The 15,935-nt window shown below is 37.7% G+C and overlaps 2 protein-coding genes across 10 annotated transcripts in view; one reads left to right on the forward strand and one right to left on the reverse strand.

The window, feature by feature from the left end:
* Positions 1 to 9,087, reverse strand: part of LOC145985090 (uncharacterized) — a 64,008-nt gene extending 54,921 nt beyond the window's left edge. The window contains exons 1-2 of one of the 4 annotated variants that reach the window (XM_083118675.1): positions 8,956 to 9,087; positions 2,001 to 2,097 (exon numbers count right to left, since the gene is read on the reverse strand). In XM_083118675.1, the coding sequence (XP_082974801.1) occupies positions 2,001 to 2,097; positions 8,956 to 8,968 (110 nt within the window). In that variant the 5' untranslated portion in view covers positions 8,969 to 9,087. Of the gene's footprint in view, positions 1 to 2,000; positions 2,098 to 2,187; positions 2,208 to 7,560; positions 7,589 to 7,720; positions 7,783 to 8,955 lie in introns of those variants that run through there. The other 3 variants (XM_083118679.1, XM_083118676.1, XM_083118677.1) reach the window with 3 other exon arrangements.
* LOC145985091 (putative RNA-binding protein EEED8.10) overlaps positions 8,846 to 15,935 on the forward strand; it is an 83,584-nt gene continuing 76,494 nt past the window's right edge. For 3 of the 6 annotated variants that reach the window (XM_083118681.1, XM_083118686.1, XM_083118685.1), the window contains exons 1-2: positions 9,663 to 9,777; positions 13,561 to 13,967. In XM_083118681.1, coding sequence (XP_082974807.1) covers positions 13,571 to 13,967 — 397 coding nt within the window. In that variant the 5' untranslated portion in view covers positions 9,663 to 9,777; positions 13,561 to 13,570. Of the gene's footprint in view, positions 8,865 to 9,662; positions 9,800 to 13,560; positions 13,968 to 15,935 lie in introns of those variants that run through there. The other 3 variants (XM_083118683.1, XM_083118684.1, XM_083118682.1) reach the window with 3 other exon arrangements.

A 15,935-nucleotide genomic window follows, 5' to 3' on the forward strand; every position in this document is an offset into this window, starting at 1 on the left:
GTGAAATAAGTGTGTGTTATATTTTATTATATAGCAGGAAACCACTTCATATAAGTTAGTACATGGATAGAGATGCTCATAACACAGACACAACTAAGACTTAACAGAAATTGATCAATAAACATTGTGATCTCCCATTAATTTCTTTTAAAAAGTGATACGCCTCAATGTACAATATTAAGCAATCACTCTGGGAGATGATGCCCTCAACTAACCACAAGCCTTAACTATATACATATCATGCGAGAGCTAAGAAAATAATCACTCATGTTAAAATAGTTCTAAATTTTACCAGTTTCTTAACCACAGGTTCATGAAAATATAGGCCTATAACTTAGGTTCACCTGTACATAAATTTCAATATTTTACAAGATGGTATGAAAAATTTTCGGGAATGATGCTACGATCTGGTTGAAAACTCACCTAGAGCATATTGGTTACCATCACCCTCAAAGTAGTCTTTTTCCTGCACGTACACACTGGTCCCAGAGATTCTGCCATTCTTTAAAGGCATCGTGAAAGTTGTGTTTTGTGAAGGTGTCCAGCACTGCCTTTGTTTCTGCTTTGATCATCTCAATCATGTCAAACTGGCAGCCTTTCAACTTGATCTTCAGTAGTGGAAACAGAGAAAAGGTCACAGGTGGCCAAGTCAGGTCAGTAGGGTGGTGGGAGAAGTCATGTTATTTTAGTTTAAAAAGTCTGTGGGAAACAAGGAAGTCTGAGATTGCGTCTTGTCATGATGCAAAAGACAGTTCTAATGTTGTCAAAGTTCAAGGTGACATCTTCACACACACTTTCATGAAGCTGGCATAAGAGGGAGGTCCGGAGCCTCAGGGTGCACAACATGATACCCGGCAAGGGGCAACAATTCAGATGTCACCAGATGGTGAAGATGGTGAAGACATCACACTAGTAAGTGGAATTTACTATTTGGCCTGCTGGGGCAAATTCTTTGTGCACAATCCACTTCATGTCACAGAAAATGATGAGCATTCCCTTGACTTTTCTCTTCACCCATCTTAATTTTTTTAGTCTTCGTGAGTTTTGATTTTTTCATTATTAGGATTCTTGCTTTGTCTCAGGGTTGTAACCATAAACCATTATCAGTGATATCTACAAGAAGGGTTCATTGTTTTGTCGGAGGCAACCTGCCGAGGCTCCTTGCACACGTCAGGATTCTGAGCCCAAATTTGGCATTAACACGATGTACGCCTAGTTCAACAGTAAGAATCCTTTGGAAGTCCTATAATGATGATTTGCTGACATTAGTAGCAGAGTGGTTAGTACAATGCGCTATGATGCAAGGGGTCCCAGGTTCGAATCCTACCCTGGCCATGGATGCTCTTTGTGAGTATCCTTTCATCAATTTCATCACTCATCCTTGTGATTAGTCACAAGTGGCAGAAATTTCAAGTAAAATAAAACAAATCAATCAATAACCATGGTTTGACTTCAATCCTCATAAACTAGATGTTGAACTTTGTCAACAATGTGGGGCATTATGCAGCGGAGAGGCCTTGCTACATGTTCGTCATCCTGAACAGATGTCTAACCAGTCTTGAACCAAGCAAACACCTGTGCACAGCTGATGCTTTCTTCCCCGAACACTTGTTTAATCATTGCCAGGGTTTCCGCTGCACCTTTCCTGTGATTTGCACAAAACTGATGCACACTCATTGTTCCTTTCTTGGATCCATCATGAAATCACCACATACATGACTTGAAATAAAAGGATGTTAACAGTCAGCATGTTCACTCACCTGCATAAAATTTTGTACCGACTTCCAAGCCATGTTAGTTGCATCATGCTACTACAACTGCTGTCCAGGTGGCAGCACGAGTTCTGGTATACCTGGTTTGTTTACACATTTTTGGTCTTTGGTTTATTTTGTTATTACACCTTCAGTATTGTTGTATAAAAGTGCTGCATTGGGCACCTAATATTTAAATTTTTCCAACAAAAAATGATAAATCTATGCAGTAGGAAAGTGTCCACTTACTTCACAATTACAGAATAATACTTCATTGCATCTTGTTCTGCCAAAATCTGTACCAAATCACTGTGGTGATTTTCAACAGCATACTCTATAAATTTCTCTGCAAAGAAGACAACGTTTGAAAAAATTCAGTAAAGATTTCAAACAAAAAATGCTTTGCTGGTGAAGTAATATACTTTCATCCACTCACATTTCCATATTAATTATTATCTGGGAGAGAGATATAAAAGCACTCTATGTACAGAGTAGGTAAGAAGTAACTAGGCATTGAAAATTTGCTGTAATATTTAAGCAATCTCATTGAATCTTTCTGTACATATACATTATGGAACAGAATTACATGAACTTGATCCAAACCACTGTGCCTCCATCAGGTATCAAACCCAGGACTGGCAGGAAGAAGAGAAAGAAATGGTATTCATATGTTGTCATGGTAACAATGCATGAAATTCTTCTCTTTAGATGATTAGTAGTGATTGATTCATGTTGAATTTTTGGACATTTAACCACTGAGAGAATTATTCTTCAAAATCATCTAAGGGTTTGGATAATGCCTGCTTGAAGTGTAGAATGCCAGAGAGGATTGATTATCTTGGCGGTGGGCCAGGCTCCACCATGTCAGAAAAGTTTTAATGGAAGTAATCAACCTGAAAATTTATGTGAAGTCTTCTTCAGTGCCACTATAGTGCAACTGTAGGTCCCTGAATGATTGTGGGCATAAAGTTCTCCTAGTGTGTGCGCTACATTGCTACTTGTTTGTATGCTGACTTGCCAAAGCAGGGTTGGAGATACCTCTGTAAAGTGATGTGGAAGGTTTAGTTTATGGGGTACGAAGAGGTTTTTCTTTTGTGTCGGGAAGGTTCCTTCTACAATGGAAGGGAGTGGGAAAAGATGAAGTGGAGGGAGTTATTGTTTATGTGTGTATCAAAATCTATTGAAAGTGTTCATGGGATCTTGGGTGTTGGAAGTGATAGTGTCAGAACTGTGCTGTGTGACCCTGTTGTATTTCTTTGTTGTTTGTATTTTTGTACAATTTTGTTCCCTGTCTCCATGTTTATTCTATGTTCTATCGCCCAATGTTTGAAATGTAGCTGCATTTGGTGCTGTCTCGGTTAATGGTGTCCATATTGGACTGATTTATAGGCTGTGTAGCCTGATTGGGTTCTGTTGATGTAGTCATGTGTGATGCTTCTTGAATTTTCTGTTGTAACTGTGGCACTTTTCCCAGGTGTGTGCAGCTAATTTGGATCTTCCAAAGTATTCTTAGTCTGAGGTTTGTATCATGTTCTCCCACCTTTGCCTTAAGTGTTCTGCTTGATTCAGCAATAACAGTGTGTCCGTAAAATAATGGTGGGGTTTTAAACAGTCATAGTTTTGGAACAAAGCATGGTAGAGAGATGAACGATACGTCAAAGCAAAGAGAAACTCTCCAAGATTACGAAAGCTTACGTGCTGACATCTACAGGCATGAGGGGTAGTGCATGTGCATTGTGTTTCAAGGACACGCAAGCTGCACGAGCTCGTTAGTCATCCTCGCTACTGAGACGTCATGTTTGCAGTGCAGAGAAAGGTTCAATGTGTGTTGTGGCTTGCTAATTTTGAGTCAGTTACACATGTTAGGCGTGAATACCGGCGTGTATACAATGAAGATCCCCCGCATGAAAATAACATTCGCCGATGGGACAGACAACTCAGAGAAATAGGCAGCCTACTGAAGCAAACACGTCCAGGATGGCCAGCAGTTACTGACGAAACAATTGAAGCTGTGCGAACAAACAATAACGGGGACCACCTTCCTGGATATGTTACAAGGTTATGCAGTGCCCCAAATACAGGAGAATTCCATTTTCCAGTTAGATGGTGTTCCTCCACAATCGTGCGGGATTTTCTTAACGAAACATTTCCTCAGCGATGGGTCGGACAAGGGGGGGGTGGATTGCCTGGCCCCCACTGTCTTCAGACCTTACACCCATGGATTTCTATTTGTGAGGATATGTCAAAACACAAGTGTTTTCCTGTGAAGTTCGACATCTGGACCATTTAAAAGCAGGGATCACTGAAGATGTTTCGTCTATCATGCCGGATGTTCTCTGGCGTGTATGAAGATACTGAGTATCGTCTTGACATATACAGGGCAACTAAGGGTTCACACATCGAAGTCTACTGAACAGGTAAGAAACTTGGAGAGTTTCTCTTTGCTTTGACGTATCGTTCATCTCTCTACCATACTTCGTTCCAAAACTATGACTGTTTAAAACCCCACCATTATTTTATGGACACACTGCATCTTCCCTCCTGCATTCACAGGGAATCCTGTACATCACATTTTTCGTTGTTGTGTTGTGTGCATAGTTTAGTGTAGACCAGATTGGATTAGAGGGTGCTCCTGGAAGTCAATGCCATTCTGATGTATTATTTCTTGGATTCTTTCAGATATGCCTTTTTTGCGTAGTGTGTGAATCGTGGCTACTGGCTTTTCTTTTGGAAGTGGGTCTATTGCTTTTTCCTTCCATAGTATGGGGTTTATTATTTTGTGTACATAGTTATTAGGTTTGAGACCTTCATAAAGCAATTTTATTTCATTGGTCAGGTCCTGTTATGCTTTACAAATAGTTTTTGCTTGGTGTATGAGCAACTTGACTATGCCGGTATTTTATGAACTTTAGAAGGTTGGAAGGGAAGTTGAGATATTGTAGTATATCTGTGGGTTATCAGTGTACTTTTGTGGAGAAGGTGTGATCTTGCCTTATAACTAGGACATCCAGGAAGCAATAGACAAATGAGGGTGATGGACTACGTGGATGCAAAAAAAAAAAAGAAAAAAAAGTCATTCTGACTGCATCAGAAGGTAAGACTACAGCAGGAAAACATACCAGTAACTAGTGAGTATTATAAACAGATGCCACAAAGCCTTTCATATCCTTCAAGTCATGAAAATCTGTATCGTGATTGCTGCAACGTGTGTTTACGATAGTCACTGGTAGCTGGGATGTATTCTTACTGTAAACAAAGCTTTTGACACAAGAGTGCTTGGTTGTTTGTGAATGTCCATTCATCAATTTCATCATTCATCCCCATCTTCGCAAATTAGCCAAGAGGCACAAAACGCGAAGTAAAATAAACTAAATCAATCAATCAACATCACCTATGATATTATGTCGTTAGGTTATGAGTGTTAGGTTTGGAATTGATATCAATTTCCAGTGTTCTTTAGCTATTTTAGCGTATATACAAAAAGTTTTGGTAATGAGCACTGTTTGGACTTGAAAAAAAGTTATTTATGTTGAAGAAAACAACTTGAAAATTACCTTACGCACTTCTCATGGACAAGATATTCTCTGTCAACAGTAAATATCATAGAAGCTTGGGAATGAATGTAGAAGTAAATCAGAACCTTAGTAGAATGCATTTAAGGACTTTATTTTAATGCTAAGGGAACCTAACCTAACCATGAAAGCATATATTGAACAAAACCTTAAGTAATCGCTAAAACTCCCCAGTATATGTTAACAGACGTACATCGAAATCGAACCATGTCAAATTGCATTTGTAGCATGATGAAATCGCAATAAAACAAAAGGAACTTGAGCCAAAGTTTTTACTAATAAAAAGTGGCGAAACTACTCCGAGATGGCAGGTTTCCGTCTGTAATCCCATTGTATAGCCTGGAGAATTACAAATACATATAACAAAAATAACGGATATATTTGATCCCAAAGTATTGCCCGCATAAGTAAAAAGCAGTTTTAAGCACACTGAAATAGCTAAGGAACACGTGCAAACGATCACACCATCAAACTTTGCTCTCCTAACAACAAAAACGTCAAAAATTGCTAACAGCACCAAACCTAACAGTCCTAACCTAATGAAGTAAATTTATGGACAATAAATCTAACACTACTAACGATAATTTCACTGGTAACGATTAGATAAGCCGGAAACACATTTCTTGAAATTTACAGGAGAAAAGACGAGAAAGTACTTACGGAATTGAGTTCTTGTGGACTTTCTGAAGCCGGGGAAATTGTTTCGAATCATGCAACTTATTTGGCCTGTAAATAAGGTATTTTTCGTGATTCATGCATCTCAGTTGCACGATAGCTCGTGCCACCACTGCCGTCGACTACGTGAATCAAATATTCTGTGCGTTCAGTTATGTAACCCCCTGTCAGTGTAGCAACCATGTGGTAGTTTGACAGGATGACGTGTCAAGGTTGCTTTGTGAAAATGTTCCCGGATATTGAAGACCCACGAGATTTTTTTAATTGAACATGGAATCGTGAAGGAAGAAATGGAATGTCCTAAATGTTCTAGTATATGTAAGCTACACATTGCACGGGATGGGAAGTGGCTCTATATGTGTACGAAAGTTAAATTTTTGGTACTACTTTACTATACCGGAGACACCTATCAATGATTTATTTCACAATTTTTTACATTGCTAACGTACTATTCTGCATTGTGGAACATTTCTTTAGATGAAATAATGGATTTTTAACGAAAACAATGTCTATTTCTTACATACGATAGCCCCACGAACCATTACGGGGACGAGGTATGCCTACTAGGTTAGGTTCCATTAGCACTCCTTTCGTTCAATTTAGCATATACGGACAACATCGGAATTACAATTTCACGGCATCTTCCACACCCGGAAACAACTTCATGACACATCCTTGACACGTCATCTTGTAGCAGCAACAGTGCGTATTGTGCTCTCGTGCAGAAAGCAAATGCCGGCAGCAGCAATAGCGCATCGGAAATAGATTTTCGTAGAAAACTACATGCATTCGCTTAAAAATGGATCAAAACTACATTCCCGAACATCAACAACGCTACAGAAAATGATTTGCGTAAGTACTTTCTCCTGTAAATTTGAAGAAATCTGTCTGCGGTATAGTAAAGTGTTACCATTTTTTTTTCTTTTGTTTAATTTTTTCCTTCTAAATTTTCCTAACCTAACCTTCTGTGAATGGTTTGTGGAACAATTTTCGATACAAAACGTTTTGTGAATAGTTGTGCGGCATTTATAGGTTCATAGGTTTGGAAACACTGCACATCAGCTGACGATACTGCATATCAGCTGACGACAGATAACGTGAGTCAAGATTTACCCGCCGAATTAGCAACGACAAATAAATAATAATAATGTTAAAAATAACGCTTTTTTCGTGGAAAATAAAGTGATCCCAACTTGAAAAATGTTCCGCTATGCATATGAGGTAAGTAGAAATGATTTTTATTTCAAAATAAATGAGTTAAATGTGTCTCCGGCATATCTAACTGGTACCATTTCACTTCCATTTTGGTTTCATAAGTTTTCAGTCCGTGTTTCATTTATTTTATTTTATAATACATTTATGACACTGTAGGTAACGTCCTTCTCCTGCTGTTGTGGTTGTCGTGTTGGGTGCTATATTCACTTGTGTGAAGCCTTTGGGCTGTTCTGTTTCTATGGTAACATACGCACTTTACTTCAAAATAATACACATATCCGCGAGCTGAAGACAAGGAGAAAAGTTCATAAACAAAATAATCTTCATAAACCAAGAGTCAACAGTACCGAGTCGGAGCCAGCCAACGGAATGTGATGCATCTACGAAAAAAATCGAACATGCAAAATCATTAAAATTTGCAACTGATAAACTTATCCTGGTAAATTTCTTGTAAGGGACAGACGACTGAAATTTGCTAGTTCATTTAATTTGAATATTCGTACTTACGTATTCTGCATTTATCGAAAAATAGATGATTTACCGGCAAAAGTCAATGAACGATCGAGAAAACACTTCGCCGAACTTCCAGAAGTACAGTGCATTCAATTTAAAAGCGGTATGGAGAACAAATATACAATATACAAAATATACAAGTAAGATTTTTAAAGCAAATGTTGAAAATGATGACCTTGTTCTTGAATACACATGTTAACACGTTTTTCCATATTTCTTACATTATGGAGGACATCTACAGTTATACTCCAAATTGCTTCAGTGATGTGGTGTCTCAGCTCTTCTAAGGTGCGTGGATTCTGCCTGTATACTTTTTGCTTCAAAGCCCCCCCACAAGTAGAAGTCCGGACTTGAAAGATCTGGGGATCTGGCGGGCTACAGTCCCTTTGAAATAATCCTGAGTCCAAAGAAATCTCTTAACATAACCATAGTCACATTGGAAGTATGCGGAGTTGCAACGTCCTGTTGAAACCAGATCTGACGTTCCTCTGGTTCCAACATTGCAACAAACTGCATTATAATGTTTTGGTAAATTTCACTATCTATTGTTTTTTTTTTTTTTAAAAAAAATGGGCCCTACCACTCACCGCCTGGATATGGCACACCAAACACCAACTTTATGAGGGTGGAGGGGGGAGTCCACGAAAAGATGGGGATTTTCAGAACTCCATGTTTGATAATTTTGTAAAGACAAGTAACTATTCAGGTGAAATCATGCTTCATCGGAAAAGAACACGTAGTCCAACACAGTGATGTCATTCCCAATGAAGTCCAACCATTGACAGTAGTGTACAAGATTAGGGTAGTCAATTTGTTTTAATTCTTGAAAAACTTGAATTCGATATGGATATAATTTCGACATTTTCCTCACTGCTGTATGGGTTGATCCTACAGACATTTGCGTCTCCTGGCTTAGGCGTCGTAAAGGTTTATGGCGAGATCTTGCCATTATTTCATTAACATTAGTCACTGCCTCTGTGTTAGTACAGTCCTCCTACGTCGGTGTTTCACGTTACATACAGACCCTGTCTCACGGACAGCAACATAACATAACGGACGACAACAACAAAAACAAGACTCAAATATACCTTACGTACCGCTTTTAAATTGAACGCACTGTATAAAGAAACTGCATTCGGTAAGTAATTTCTCCTGTAAATTTGATGAAAACCGTCTGTCCCTTACGAGAAATTTACCCTTATCCTTAACTACAACATGTATCAACTTACCTTTAACTGTCATAATTAACACAAATTAAAAGAAAATGAATTTGTTTTCGTACAAAATTCCTCAAAAATTCACGCGCGATCAATATTGCCAGCCGCTGGTGTTTTCGTCTGCTGGTAGATCCGAGATCCGAGCTTGGGTCTTCCTCTTCGCACAACAGTCTCGCTACCTTGTGTTCTGACGTCAGACTAGGAGGGATGCATACGAGGTAAGGTTAGACCATTAGCATAAATACAATGAAAAATTATTATTTAGGCTAAGCTAAACATTAGTGTTGGCGCGTTTCAATCGCAGCCGCAAGGGAGGAGATTAGTATATTTCCCAAAGCTTAAGGGAAAAAGCTGGAAAAAGGATATATGAATCCATAAATCGTCAACAAGCTGAAATAGAAGGAAGTCCAGATCCAGATAAAACTTGACTGTAGATGAGAATTATAGAGAAAAGTAGCACATCATGTAAATATTCTATTTCCATGTATCCTTGTTTATATAATATATTCGTTTAAACGTCTCCATTGGAAGGCATCCTGTCTGGGTTCGTTGTCTACAAAGAACCCTACTCTGTAGATATTCTACCTTAGGTTTGAAATAAAGATTTATAGGTATTTAGCCTAAAATAATAATAAACAATCCTTCTCCCGTGACGTCAGAACACAAGGTTGCTCAAGTGCTGTGCGATAAGTGAGATCCATCGGGTTGAACCGGTTGAACGAAAATTTCCTTGCACCGGATACACTTTGCACTGCACCAAACCAAGTGTCAAAAAGTGCAGCCAACTAGACGGGCCTAGTGTAATTCCACGTTAGTTAGTTCGATCCACAAATTGTATGTAAATTACCTGAAAAAAGTTCGTTATATTTAGTACAATTTAATTTAGCCTATTCCGATTTGCGAATGTAGATTAAACTTGCAGCTACCCGTTGGAACACTATATGATTAATCTGTCTAATGATTGATTGATTGTTTTGGTGTTTTAAGTCCACTTTATGCACACCAAGGCTAACCAGGACTGGACCTACAGTATAAAGTGTGATCCGAACCACTATGGGCATCCACCGAGTATCGAACCCGGGACCTGTGAATCTGTCTAATGAGTAGGGTTGCCAGACGTCATGACAAGGGTTCCTGTAACGTGCTAACAAAGAGCAATTTCTGGTGCTAATGATGCAAAGTCTTTAGGTATACTAGTTTTTCGTGTGCATCAATAATTGTTATTTAATCTGATCTGATTTATATCGGGAAGTGAATTGTCGGCCTAAGGGTAAGAATTGACAATATAGAGAGAGTGTAATTTTTTTTAATTTTCTGTATACTAACTAATTTTGGCCTTCTAATCACGAATTTGTTGTAAGAAAACGGGGGTTACGTCTGTAAATTGTACATTTTGATGAAACATTGTTCGTTAGCCCCACAAATCATTGACGTTAGCCCCAAAAATCATCCACGGGTAGCCCCACAAACCATTGACGTTAGCCCCAAAAACCATCCACGGATAGCCCCACGAACCATTCACACGAGGTTAGGTTAGGTTGCATTAGCATTCATTTCACCCCTAAATTGATCGAAAAAATAGGGTTTGTACTAAAATTGAACATCATAAATAATTTTCTTGTAAAACAAAGGCGTGGTTGAAAACAATGACAAGAGATTACATTTTCGTTCGTAAAACTACGCATATATACACCTATATACACTAGCGTGCAAAAGTCTTTGCCCAAAGTCATTATCTGCGATTTATGTTATGAAACTCAAATAAATATCAGTTTTGACACTATTCTGGAATGTCTTTGATGTATATCAACAAGTTAGAACAGCCTACATTTTAATTCGGAGCATACACAGTCGTATTTTATATGAAAACACAGACAGACGTCGTGACGACGACAAGTTGAACATGTATGTGTATACTGAATGTTGCACTTATTCCTTGTTTCATATCAAATTTCAGTGTGTATATTGACGAATATGTTCTATTATTATTTTTTTTAAAGATATAATTAACATTAATTTACATTTAATGTTCATTTTGTAATTTTATTAGATGATTTGCAATTATATCTTTCTTATTGCGGGTGAAATAATATAATATTCACGAAATGAAGAAAAGACACGAATATTCAACTGAATTTCGTGGTAAAATACAAATTTTATCAGAAGAAGGTAATACTCATGCGAAAATTGCAAAACATTTGAATATTCCAAGGAGAAGTGTTACATATATGTTATCTCGTCTGAAAGCAACAGCGACAAATATGAAGAAGAAACATTCTGGACAGTCCAAAAGCACAAGAATGGAAGATAAACATATTATCGTCATGAGCAAGTGAAATCGAAGACTTCTAGCAACTGCAATTGTAGAAGATACAGACAGAATTAGAGAAACTCCGATTTCGGTTGATACAGTTAAGAGGCGACTGCGTAGTGTAGGTTTAAATGGTCGAATATCCTTTCGAAAACCTTTCTTGTGGCCTCAAAATAAACTGAAATGTCTGAAGTGGGCTGACACATCAAACATCGACATTAAGATATGAATGAATGAGATGAATCGAAGTTTGAATTGTTTGGAACAAAAAGACGATTTACATTCGAAGAAAGGTTGGAGAACGAATGCTTGACAGTTGTTTGAGTCACACTACTAAACATGGAGGAGGTAATGTCATGGTCTGGGTTGATTTTGGAGGAGGAAAAGTTGGAGATTTGGTGCAAAGAAAGTCAACTATGGACAAAAACATGTACCATAATATCTTAGTACGTAATGCAGTGCCATCTGGAACGAAGACTATTGGAAAGGGATTTATATTTCAACAGGACAATGACCCAAAACACACGTCCAAACTGTGTACGAACTATTTAAAAACAAAGGAGAGGCCAAAAATTCTCAAGGTGATGTTGTGGCCTCCACAATCACCCGATCTCAACCTGATTGAGAAACTGTGGGACAAGTTGGACAGAAAGGTTCGTATGATGGCTCCAACGAATCTTCAAAGTTTGTGGCAGTGTTTAGAAGATGCCTGGAAAAATATCGGACACAAAACACTGCAAAATTTAGTATCTCGAATGTTGAAGTTGTGTCAAGCTGTGATACATGCTAAAGGGATCATATCGATAAGAGCAAAATATAAGTTTATTTACGTTGTTTATGTTAACTAATGAACCTCTACATTTCTATTTTGTTCAAATGTGATATAATATAACATTTCAAATAAAGTTTATCTCATTTTTCGATATATTTGGTTCATTTTTGACAGTTATTACCTTTGGGCAAAGACTTTTGCACGCTAGTGTATATAAAAAAAATCAATCGGCTTTTTTTCAAATTTCCAGATGCGACCCCCGGTTTTTTGCCAGAATTAGTATACCGAAAATTAACAAAATTGGAGACTTTCTATATATTGTCAATTCGCTCCGGCCTAAGTTCCGATTGTGTAATTCCCAATTAATCATGGTAGGCAGGCCCTTTTTACATGGTTGGATTGTTCTAATTTAGTATTACTATCGGATTGAAAATTATAGATGACAGGAATTAAATTTATCAGAAGAAGAGTTTTCATATTCTCCCTCTTACAAGTGTTTAAAAGTATTAATTCTACTAAATAAGAAAGTCGGTTCTACTAGAAATTTGAACCTGCGATCTTCAGACAACTGGGCCAGCTCTTTACCACTTTCCCACTTTATCACTTGATCAAACCAAGTTGAAAAATTGGCTTAAGAGTCGTCAGCAATCTTGCAAACTTTAACATACCTGCTGTTTCTCACTAGTTTTATTTTTACAAGCTGGAATAGACTTGAGGTCTGCAACTCGGAACTAGATTTCTGTGGTAACTTATTCTCTCTCGTCCACTCTAATGTGACATGTCTCATATATTGTAAATGCAATTGGCATTGTTACATGTTGCAAATAATTTCTCATACCATCGTTAGTTTCAGATTTGGCCACAGAAGTTCATGCAATAAACACAATGAGATTGTGATTTTAAATAGACAAAACCTATGGCAGCTAATTCCATAAGTAAACTCTTCAGCAAGAAAAAGGCCTATTCTTCCTTCGGACTTGGCGTTTCTACCCGAAATTCTCATGCTACGCCACTGATTAGTAGTTACACATTTGACATCGATTACCAACATTACTAATGAGCTGGACTCACAAATTCTCGTACTTCATGCTGATGAAACACAAACATTTATTGCACTAATATGTAATTGATTTTAGTATTATACACAAACACACAAGCTTATTCAATATGTGTATTTCCCCAAAACATAGGAACAGTCTTTTGATTTTAACACTTATCAGCCTCTTTAGCATCGCAGATTGATGTCTGTCTCGGAGGCCTCGTTCAGCAAGGTTCTTTTGTTTAAGAGAGAGACATCTGTTAGGTAAATGCCAAACTACTACGCATTTACGTATGATGCCTCTCGAGCCCGATTGAGGTCTCTTGTTGTATTGTTCTTTGATGTGCACATCCAGCTCCACCTGTCTTTTGTTCTTATTTCTTATTATCTTATTTACTAGCATTTATATACTGTCATACCATTTCAATACATTTCACCAATTTTTCACATACATGCAGTATGTATTTCATTATAGCGAACGTTCTTTCTTTGCAGGTATTATAGAATGGATGGCAAAGGACAATATTCAGTATATACTAACAAAGACAATGGAAACTGTGATATACAGAGTGGAGAAAAGGAAGAACCCAATTCTTTGAGTTCCTTGAAGACTAAAAGTAACACACTAGAGGCTAATGCCTCAAACCAAAGGTGTCTTGAAGGTGAAGATGATATTCCTGATATGGCAAGTCTTAAAATCAATTGTGAGGTGAATGATAATGTATCACAAAATGAAACTGGAAACAGAGCGCCAGCATCAGAGATTGTTGAAGAGAACAATAACACTGATTATCCTGGTACTCCAAAATCAGATGTAAACTCGGTCAGCCTTGGAGAGAACGATGTCAATGATTCCAGTACTAACAATACAAAAACAAATGATTCTCTAGAAGAAGTAGAAGGTAAGAAAATTTGAACGGCAATTAGATGTGTATCTTTTAAAAATAATCTTGAATCCAATGCTTGCGTTTTTGACATGAGTGGAAGTGAGATTCAGAAAGTGTTTACATGTAATAATGTTAATAACCTATAAGTATACAAACATATATGTAAATGAAACAATTAAAGGGCTTTCATTCATTGTAGTTTGTTTTGTGTAGTTTTTATGTTTTACATTTTGTTACAAGTTAATAAACATTTGTGACAATTTCCAACTTTTTATACATCTTTATCTGCATCTCATTACCAAACTATGAAAGATATATTGCAGATAAAGTACAGGGTGGTCCGAAAGTCTTGTCACCCCCTGCCGAAAATTAATAAGAACAATAGAGGAACAATATAATAATATCAAACACATGTACTAAACTATATCGAATACATATATTAACTTTCATTGACACTGACACCGTCACACATCGAGAAGGTCTGTATGAACACCATCATTTTCTTGGCACAAAATTATGCTGCGCCATGTCCTGTGTGATATTTTATGAAGCTGTGCTTTGGTGATTGTTACAAAGGCTGCCTGAACAGCATCCTTCAACTGTTGGGTATTCTGGTATCGCTCTTGTGAAACTTGATAAATACCCCACAGAGCGTTGTCACAAGACCTGAGGTCTGGGCTCCTGGGAGGCCAATCGAGAGGTGTTGGAAGTTGTGATCCTCGCCCTATCCATCTATCCCAAAAAACTTCATTCCCTGACATTGATGGCATAGTGGAGTGCGTCACCAACAATCATTCAAATCCGCGTTCAACCTCTGGGGCTGTGGAACAAACCACACCCTTAACATGTCAAGGTAAGAGTGCTGGTTAACAGGGCCCTCGAAAATATAGGGTTCTAGCACGTGCTTACTCGACATAGCAGCCCAAATCATCACATGCAGGGGGTTGAGCTCCAGCTCTTCGTGATAATGCAGATTTTCTTTGCTCCAGAAATCAATATTCTTAGCCCGGCACATTCATCAGGTTGTGGGATTGTTGGAAACACATCAAGAAACGGTCCACATGCCACACATCTTTTGTCCCTGTTGTTAACTCTTAGTTCGTTGACGAATGTTGGCCTAAATGATTTCATATGCAGATCATTTATCATGTGTGTTAACATTGTGGTTTTTGGAATTCGTAGCTCAGAAGACAGTTTTTGCAGTGACTTGGAGGGTGATCGTACCACAGATGCCTCCACATGTGTCCCTTCACGTTGAGGGTCGTCCTGACCTCGGTTTGTCGTTCATTGAACCTGTCAGAAACAGTTTATGTTCCCAACGCAGTATCATCCCCTTCGGAGGGGCTAGTCTGCTGAATCTTGCAGTGAAGTCATGTCGCACATCCTCCATGCTCTTGCCAGAATGTACACACTCATGTGCCCATACACTTGCAATCAGCCTCTCTTCCAAACTGTAGGAGCTAGTGTCAGCCATCTGAAATAGACAATGAAAACAATATTTACAGTACATGTGTTTGATATTATTATATTGTTCCTCTATTGTTCTTATTACTTTTTGGTAGGGAGGTGACAAGACTTTTGGACCACCCTGTACATAAATTGACATGATCTTTCAAAACACACCACCATATTTATCTAATTGAGAAGTTTAACCCATGATTTTGTAATAAACTTGATGTGACCCAATTGAAATATAATTGATGTCTCATTGTGATAATATAAACTGTAATAGCCTGCAGTAGTGCCATATTTGTTTTTAAAGTACAGTTATTTAATATTTGTAATTTATTATTTGGTTTCAGTTTGTTAGCCTTTATTAAAAGTTGCATTTAACATTTTAAACTTTTAAATATTATTTTCATGAAATAGATTCTTGATTCCTTGCAATCATCAGTATGTATATGGATAATGGAAAGTTTTTTTGTTTTTCTTATATTTATCCATTTTTTTTTCCTGACAAATTAAAACATGGGAAACATAATT

This window comes from Lepisma saccharinum, chromosome 3 (genome assembly GCF_977018435.1).
Source record: "Lepisma saccharinum chromosome 3, izLepSacc3.1, whole genome shotgun sequence".
NCBI lineage: Eukaryota > Metazoa > Arthropoda > Insecta > Zygentoma > Lepismatidae > Lepisma > Lepisma saccharinum.